The 9,585-nt window shown below is 39.4% G+C and overlaps 1 protein-coding gene across 1 annotated transcript; it reads right to left on the minus strand.

The window, feature by feature from the left end:
• Positions 1 to 3,755: 3,755 nt before the first annotated feature.
• Positions 3,756 to 8,641, minus strand: dmrta2 (DMRT-like family A2). Its single transcript, XM_029707251.1, has 3 exons — positions 8,511 to 8,641; positions 5,949 to 6,413; positions 3,756 to 5,623 (listed from the first exon to the last, which is right to left on the minus strand). Exons 2-3 carry the CDS (start codon positions 6,394 to 6,396, stop codon positions 4,770 to 4,772), a joined length of 1,302 nt encoding a protein of 433 aa, XP_029563111.1. The 5' UTR covers positions 6,397 to 6,413; positions 8,511 to 8,641; the 3' UTR covers positions 3,756 to 4,769.
• Positions 8,642 to 9,585: the final 944 nt, after the last annotated feature.

Here is a 9,585-nt window from a genome sequence, read left to right on the forward strand (position 1 = left end):
GGAATACTTTCGCAAGCCACTGTATACGGGAAAAAAATGGGAAACAGATCTAAAGGAAGAAATTGAGGAGAACCATTGATCACAGATATGTGAAAATGTTCATACTTGCTCCTAAAACCTAAGACAAACTACTGCAATTTAAGATGATTCATAGGAGTTACTACACTCCTCAACCTGGTCTCAGAGCATTTCATATTACTATATACTAAATCCGAGACACTCCATTTAGTATGCTGTGTTATGTTTGGTATGGTTACATAAGACAGATGGTTACTTTATGCTTAAACGGTTGAAGAGTGATTGGTCAGGGTGGATGTGTGGATGTGTGGGTGTATAACCCAAACAGAAAGCAACCCAAATGTTGCGAGTTCAAATCCCATAATGGACAACATTAGAAATGTAGCTAATTCGCAACATTTCAACTATTTACTACTTTTTAGCTACTTTATAACTACTTAGCATGTTAGCTAACCCTTAACCCTTTTCACTAACCCTTCCCCTAACCTTAACCCAACTCCTAAACTTAACCCTAAGCCCTAGGCTAGCTAACATTAGCTAGAATTTGCAACATATACATTTTGCTAATTCGTAACATATTGTATGTTTTGCAAATTTGTAACATATAATACGAATTGTATTTCGTAACATATCATACGAAATGGGTGATGGACATCCACAAATAAATAAATACCATACGAAATGTAACAAGTATCATACTAAATGGAGTCTCGGGTTTATGTACAGAATAATCCAAAATGCTCTGACCAGGTTGCACTCCTGCCAGAATGCATGCAATGCACACAGAAATATCAGATCTCTGTTGGAACCCTATTACATATGCTGTGGTCCTGTGATAAACTGATACCATTTTGGGATAATGTATGTGCTATCATTTCATTGTGTATAGGAATGTATACCCATCCATCTCCACGATTTTGTCTGTTGGGAAATGTAAATATTGGTTCTCAATATCAAAGTTTTGTAATCTAGGTCTAATTGCTCCTCCAAAAACAATGTAGAGCCATCAGTTGGAAAGCCTCATATTCACCCTCAAACTGGAGGACTGAACTATCTAGCTACGTACCGTTGGATTTTGTATATTATAAAAGGTAAACAAAAAACAGGAATTGTTTGACAAAATTCTTATAATTGCATTGTTGGTTAAGGGCTTGTAAGTAAGCATTTCACTGTAACCGGTGTAGACCGGTTGTATTCGGCGCATGTAACAAATAACATTTTATTTTGTTTTTGATCACCGGGGAAGGTGTTGTATAGTGGCCGTTTAGTTTTTGTGTTGTTTGTGTGATGTGGAAAAACAAAGTATACTTTTTTTTTTTACAATAATAATTTAAAGATATGAATCGAATAACAGAGAACATGTATTTCCAGTTAAATTAAAGCTATCAAATGGTCTCTATCCCATTCCTATCGAATATCACTAAGAACTTGTGATGTATGCGGCTGACTGACAATTACTTGGTCCAAAGGGCAATCATAGTATCAAAGGCACGATCATACCGCAGGGTTTGATTGTCCAGATACTATAAGGATTGCTCAATCCGATATTCTAAAACCAGATGTATTATCATTCCTTGTGGCAGGTCATTTTATGTAAGGATCTGAAGTTATTACAACAAATACACTTTATGAAATGTGTAATAAGGGGCCTCAGTAAGTGTTGGGTTTCGTTTTCCGTTTGTCATTATGAAGGCACCCTGTCAATGACTTTGTTTACATTGTTATTTGGAAGGTGAGAGTAAACACTTCAATTCTGCCGAGCAAGAGAGATGATGTTTCCACGGCATATTTCAATAGTGAAATTTGAATTCTGAAATGAATGTGCTCTTTGCTACTTCCCCAGTGTGTTTCTGTTTTCCCTCTCAAAAGGTATGCGACTAGGCCTATAGCTGGAAAGTCTATACAATTACTAGAAGTAAAAAAAATGCATACAAAGGAATACAAATATTGTCATGAAACAGAGGCGTCATGCCCACACGGGCACGTGCCCCTTTAGATTTTTCTTGTAAAAATATATACACAGTACCAGTCCAAAGTTGACACCTACTCATTCCACAGCTTTCCTTTATTTTTACTTTTTTTTCTACAATGTAGAATAATAGTGAAGACAACAAAACTACGAAATAACACATATGGAATCATGTAGTAACAAAAAAAGTGTTAAACAAATCAAAATATATTTTACATGAGAGATTCTTTAAAGTAGCCACCATTTGCCTTGATGACAGCTTTGCACACTCTTGGCATTCTCTCAACCAGCTTCACTACTAAAGGACCCCAATAATAAGAAGACTTACTTGGGCCTAGAAACACCAGCAATGGACATTAGACCAGTGGGAATCTGTCCTTTGGTCTGATGGGTGCAAATTTGAGATTTTTGGTACCGATCGCCATGTCTTTGTGAGACGCAGAGTAGGTGAATGGATGATCTCACTTGTGGTTCCCACCGTGGAGCATGGAGGTGGTGGTGTGATGGTGTGGGGTTGCTTTGCTGGTGACACTGTCTGTGATTTATTTAGAATTCAAGGCACACTTAACGAGCATGGCTACCACAGAATTCTGCAGATATACACCATGCCATCTGGTTTGCGCATTTGTTTTTCAACAGGGTAATGACCCAAAACACTTCCAGGCTGTGTAAGGGCTATTTGACCAAAGAGAGTGATGGAGTGCTGCATCAGATGACCTGGCCTCCACAATTAAGATGGTTTGGGATGAGTTGGACCTCAGAGTGAAGGAAAAGCAGCCAACAAATGCTCAGCATATCTGGAACTCCTTCAAGACTGTTGGAAAAGCCTTCCAGGTGAAGCTGGTTAAGAGAATGCCAAGCATGTGCAAAGCTGTTATCAAGGCAAAGGGTGGCTACTTTGAATGTAAAATATATTTTGATTTATTTCACACTTTTTTGGTTACTACATGATTCCATGTGTTATTTTATAGTTCTGATGTCTTTACTATTATTCTACAATGTAGGAAATAGTTCAAATAAAGAAAAACTCTTGAATAAGTAGATGTGTCCAAACTTTTGACTGGTACTGTGTGTGATATATATATGTATATATATATATATAAATACATCTTGTTTGCCTATAAGATTACTAGCCGCCTATAAGATTACTAGCCACCTAACAATTTCATGAAGTTGGCTTTAGCTAGCCCAGCTAGGTTCCCAATCTCCCAACTTCATAACTAGCTATCAAGAAGCCATTTCAGGCTATCAATCAAGTTAGAGTAGCTGGCTTGTCAAACGATCTTAGCTGGCATGCCTGCTGGCAAGATTGGTAGACTTAAGAAAAACAAGCACTAACTAAAAGTACTAAATAAGACTCATTTCTTTACCCCGATTTTAGCAGAGATGCATATTTCGTTTCTTAAAAAAATGAAAAAGAACCAACAGTCAGGAGTATACAGACAGCTCAAGACGTATTTGTAGATATGCAGAAAAACACTTTTTACATAGAATGACGCATAATGATTATGGCTGTAGATTGCAGAAAAAAGCTATTTCAGGTGTTAGAAAAATGACCCCCTCCGGACCACCCTCACATACTTTGTGCCCCATCAGATTTTTGGGGTGCATGATGAGACATGACACATTTCTGAAACATAAAAGTTAGGAAAGGTTACATATTACTTGTATAAGCACTATATGATAATTACTACAAATAACAGCCTTATAGGAATAATAATAATATCAGTCAATTGTTTGTGTGGTGTCTAGATATAATTGGCAATCATTTTGTATAAAATAACATTTATTTCCAGTAATTTCACGTGACACTACAGCTTGTGACAGAGGAGCAATAGACTTGCAAACAAATGCAATTTCACAAAATAGAGAAGTGTTGTAGTGTAGTTGATAAATGCTGGATAAAGTACACAGCTAAAGTCAATTATAATATAATCAATCTCATATAATCAAATGCAATATACAATGTACTGTTGGACAAAAAGTCAGAAAAGGAATGCCAATACATAATTCGTTTTTACAATTAAGCTTTCGATTGTAATGTTCAACGTCAGTAACCTAAACGTTATGGAAATAACTTGATCCCACCTGAACGTTTTTTTTAAAGCTTGGCTGTCCTAAAAAAAGAAAATGTAAATTAAAAAAGTGAGCAATAATTCATAATTCCTTAGTAACTAAGGTTTCCTCCAGATTTATTTTTTTACATTTTTTTTTTTTTTTTTAAGTAAGAATTGCACCAGGTTCACCAAACACAACAACCCAAATATTTCAAAAAGTGAAATTGGGTTGCACCACTTTTTTTCTCTCACAAAACCCTACAATTTACATGAACCATATCGAAGTTATAATTTGGATGTGCTCCATATATGCACTTCAGTATTATGCTACTGCATACATTATGGTGTGATGAATAATTTGCCTGTCCGTTTTTCTGGAATTGCAACCCCTTTAGTAATGTTCCAGACAAAATACTTTAATTGTCGAGATATTTTCAGGTTACACACTATGATTGGCGGGAGACTTAAAGCAACAATTGTGTATATGCCCATGGAATAATAGGCTATCTCTGAGAAAAAGTTCTAAGTGAGCTTGGGTTCTCATGCCATTTTGGGCAAGTAAACGGACTAAAAACAAAGCATTATGTACAGCAGTGGAGCATCAAACATTACTGATCTCTCCATAACATTCAACACTTGTGGCTACAAATACATTGTTCCTCTCTGAATGTGTCCACTTGAATCTTAGTCCCCATACGACTGAGTTAATGAAACATTGCACATTCTCAGTCTAACGGTTTGTCTGGGTTATTGTTGACGAGGGGCCCGTACAGGCCATTGGTGTACCCTTGGTCTTTGTGCAAGAGTGTCCTGTCCCGTATGAGGTCACTGAATGAGTAGTCCATTGGTGGCCTGAAGCCCAGAGTTGGCATCAACCCCGTGGTGGAGTAGGGTGTCATGAAGGTGAGCCCTCTGCTGTGGGCCGAGTAGGCCAGCCGCAAGGGGTTTAGTCCCAGATGGGTGCTCAGGGGGTAGGTGCTGGGATCCGCGCCAAAATGTGGCGCATTTGGCTGCAGAGGGGAGAAGGCGGAGCGGTTGCTCAGCGTCATTGCGCCGGGTAACATGGGCCTTGGAGTGGAGGAAAGGGGCGGCTGTGCGCTCTGGAGCATGCGTTCTGCTGTCCATACCTGCTCCGGGGCCTTGGCTTGTCCACTGTTGTTGAGAATTTGCTCGATGGCCTGCACCACGTCTTTCCCGCAGCCCTGTAGAACCAGTTCCAGAACACTGCGCTTGTGGCTGGGGAACACTCTGGTCAAGATGTCGATGGGGTTCATTTGCCTGGAGGCGGCCGAGGAGGGGGATGGTTCTTGATCATCTTTGTCGGTCTCCGAACCCGAATCAGATCCTAAGGGGCTAATCGAACCCGGGGTGTCCTCTCCGTCTTTCAGTGCCTTGGAGACAGGAGAGCTAATGAACGACTCTCCGTCTCCATTCTCGGAGCCCGAGCCATGACGCCCGTCTGGTGATGAGATCCCTGGTTCGCTGTCAGTGGAAACCGATTTGCCCACCGTCTGCTGCTGGGTCACTGATACTGACATTTGGGACTTCGGAAACAATTCAAACTTCTGCATGCTTGAATCTGTGAAATAGATACATAAAAAAACGATGAGATGTCAGTCAAATAACAAAGAAGCCCAATACGCTCCGTTTGATTATTTTACCAAGATGGTCACTGTCACTTTACAGTTCGGTAAATTAAAATGTCAACTTGTCATCTTGAAATATGCGTCACGTCAAACATTTCTCCATCAGGGTCCTTTACGTTACTCTTCAAAGTTACGGAAAACAATGCGGGAAACACGCTTACGCACAAAACAATCTGACCTACATTGTGCCAATATCATTATGTCGGCCTATCAGTGTTTATGAGCAGGCTACTCTGGATAATATATAAATCCACTTACCGGAGTTACTTTCGTTGTTGACAGAACCGAAGACCTCATAATTCTGACGAGGTGGTATGATGCCGTTGGCGGCCGCCAGAGCTAGCCCTTCTGCTGTCCCGTACAGGAGCTGCAGCTCCCGGGCTTCGTTCTCCTCCTGGGCTTGTTGGCGACGGAGAGCCACTTGTGCGGCCATTACGCGCTGCCTCTCAGCGATTAGGGTGCATTTGGCGCACATGCAGTCCTTCCAGCGGCAATAGCGTTTATGGCCCTTCAGCGCAGATACCACGCCATGATTCCTGCAGCGGGCACACTTCGGGGTGCGAGGATACTTCTCCGTTGCGCGATATAGCATTGGACCCCTCAGGAGGCTACTGGCCATGGAGACGGGGATGTTGACAGACCCTCCGGCTCCAGGGTGGACCTGGGATCCTGACGGCGCGGTGGAGAGCTCTGGTCTCAGATCCATGTCCTATTGCTGATCTACTATCAATTGGAAAAAGTAACGTGATGATGCAGCGTGTATTGATGCTGAGGAGTAAATTGTTCAACCGTTCACACCAGTCGAACAGTTGTCAACATCTCTGCACAACTTCTAAAGTAGGTTCATCTACTGGTGTTCTGTCCATTGAAGATAACGATACGTAGCCCCACCAAGATAAAGGACCGGTTGTCAACTTGCGCGAGTAAGGTATAAAAACGCCATGCAACCTGTCAAGAGTTGATTAACTCTGCAACAATCTGTACTGAAAAACGAACTTTAAACGTGTTATGTACGAGGAGAAATCCAAGAAACTTGCAGAAATTAGTGCCCTGTTTTAACTTAATATCACCAAAAAGGAGCCGAGGTTGTTATACTCGCACCAACGTGAGACACTAACTTACTCAAGAGATTGCCACTAGATACAGATCCTCCTCTCTCTATTGTTACTCCTACGTTTTCATTAGACAAATTTGACAACAATGTGGCGCCTGTCATTGGCCAAAGGGGGAAGGTGCAATCTGATTGGCCTGTCACTTTTTCAACTGTGTCCATCTGAGTTCTTTCTCAAATAACAAGTGTTTAGAATCTGAAGGGGATCCTGAAGAGCTAAAATACATAATTTTTTCAACTTGAATTCAAAAGCAAATAGAAAACTACGCATCAAATCAAGTAATATTTATAAAAATGGTAAATATTATGGAAACAGATTCCAAAGCTCAAATTAAATGCAATTATCGAGACATTCAGGGAATCATTTGATTTCTGAAGTTGATCTGTATTGCTTTACTTGATTATATTGCTTGATGTATCGTTACGTGTCTTTCCTATATAAAACTCCTTTATTGATCCTTTCATTTACGCTTTTTTTATTAAGACAACGTTTAAAGGCTCACTGACGTCACTGCCCTTTAATTCCGTCAAAGCACAAGGTAAGTACATTTACATATTGATTCAAATAGACTAGCTTATGCAGCGCAATAGCTGGTAGAATGTTGTGCATGGAGTTGGGGAAAAAACGTCTAAGATAAATTAAAATACATAACTTTTTATCATAATAGTAATTCACGTGTTTTTATTGTACAATGATGGCACCATTACTACACGATTTTAATGCTACTCATGGACATTAATTATGCGATTCGATTGAGCCAAGCCGGACCCTTTGATACATAGGCTACTTATCTTATGTAGGCTATTGTGCAATGACAATAATAAAAACGTTTCAGTGCGGTTAAGTTTAGGAATACAACTGACATATCGAAGATCATGTCGAAAAGTAGCCTACATATTATTTACGTTGTCAGCAAACAGTGAGCCAACAACTATCCTTCCATTCTCATTTTTTTGGTACAATATTTTAATTCAAGCACATAGCTACCAAATACCTTCAACATGCATAAATCAAATGGTAAAAAACGAGTAACCTTATGAGTTGATAGGCTATAACCTAAACAAATAATTTGCTGCGAGTGAGACAGAAATTTAAAGACCGCATGTTTTGCAATTACAGTAACAGCATTTGAGGTCGTGAGAAAATCTAAAATCCAACAACCTCGTACTTGACGGATTGGTCTTTTGCTTGGAATTATTTTTGAGAATAACCATCTTGAAATAATTGCTGCTTGTCACGTTGGCTTTTGTCAGTAGGCAATACCTCAAGTCAAGTGCAAACAGTAGTCAAAGCCTGTATGCAGCACCCCAAGAAAAAGACAATAGGCAAAATTCTTAAATTAGTTCATAGACTACGTCTATATTTTCCTGCAATCAAGCTAATTGTATTATTTGCTATTAATAATCCATGTGTTTTTATGGTTTAGCCCAATCTATTTCCTCTTTTTAGATTTAATCATTTAAAAAGGCATTGACTGCCAACGTGAGAATCAGTAAGTCGTTATTTACACAAATTAACAATTATATTACTAGCAAATGTTGAAATAGTTGTATATTGAATTATGACAAATACATTCCAACTTAGCCTGTATATGAACCATTATTCAACTTGCAGCCAAAGTGTACATTGAATTGTTAAAAAAAAAATCACAGCATACCAAGATATTAAATTTGTACTTTTGGACGACCAGATTGCAGGTGATACTAACTTGAAGGTTGCCATGGACACCAGAGGATGATGTTGCAATCGTTCATGTCACTCCAAGATGAACTTGGGATCCTGATGGTGCCTTGGATCTCTGCCCTCGATGACCTATGCCTACAATCAAATTGTAAACGATGTGGGTATGGTTGATACATTGGATGAAACTTCGCCGATGCTACACTGGGTAAATTTTCAACCGCAGAACTTCATTTTAACTTTGTACAAACCATTTAAATTAGTCAAAAATCTAACGATAATGATCTATTATAAATATAAAGGGGTGAGATTAAATGTCAATTCGAGTGGATCAATTCAATAAGAATATTTTATTGATTAATTTAGTCGACTCCAATAACCATTTTAAGTGGCACAATACTACTGGTAAACAAACGCAAAAATCAAGAGCAAATGGGTCTGTAGGCCATCATGTTTCGATCCTGGTGGATCATGCAATGTTGAGTGTTACGTTTTACCTGCACCAAATTAACTAACATAGGGTCTACAATTCTGTAATTTCACAGTGATATTGATGGACCGCAGAAAACCCAACATTATCCATGTCCCCTCTTTAGTAACCTTTAGTAATAATCCTCATAATTGACTAATACAGGTCGGCTAAACATTTCACTTGTAGGCCTACATGGGACACTGCAATAATTGTATTCTAATGAATGTGGGTTTAGGCTATATTGACTGGATAGGGCTGCATGAGTAAGTTCACAAAAGCAAACCAAAACATCATAACCTGTACCTCTATAACCCTGAGCACCTTTCCACATTTGGTCTAGGCTTTTCTGGTCGCCACCACTGGAGGTGTATGCCCCACTCTGTTCCGCGCGCTGCGTTTCCCAGCACGCGGAACTGCCACTCATTGATTACCTACAGAATCACAGTAAGCAAATGACACCTGTTTCCCATGCAGCTGTCATCTGCACCTTTAATTAGCCTACCTAATAGAGAAGATATTAAATACATATTTTTTTTATATTAAGTAATTATGTCGGCAGTGATCTCACACGCATGAAAGAGGGGCTCATTGCGTTCACTATAAATCACGGTGTGGGTTAATATGTGATATT

The sequence above is a fragment of the Salmo trutta genome, chromosome 22 (genome assembly GCF_901001165.1).
Source record: "Salmo trutta chromosome 22, fSalTru1.1, whole genome shotgun sequence".
NCBI classification, from domain to species: domain Eukaryota; kingdom Metazoa; phylum Chordata; class Actinopteri; order Salmoniformes; family Salmonidae; genus Salmo; species Salmo trutta.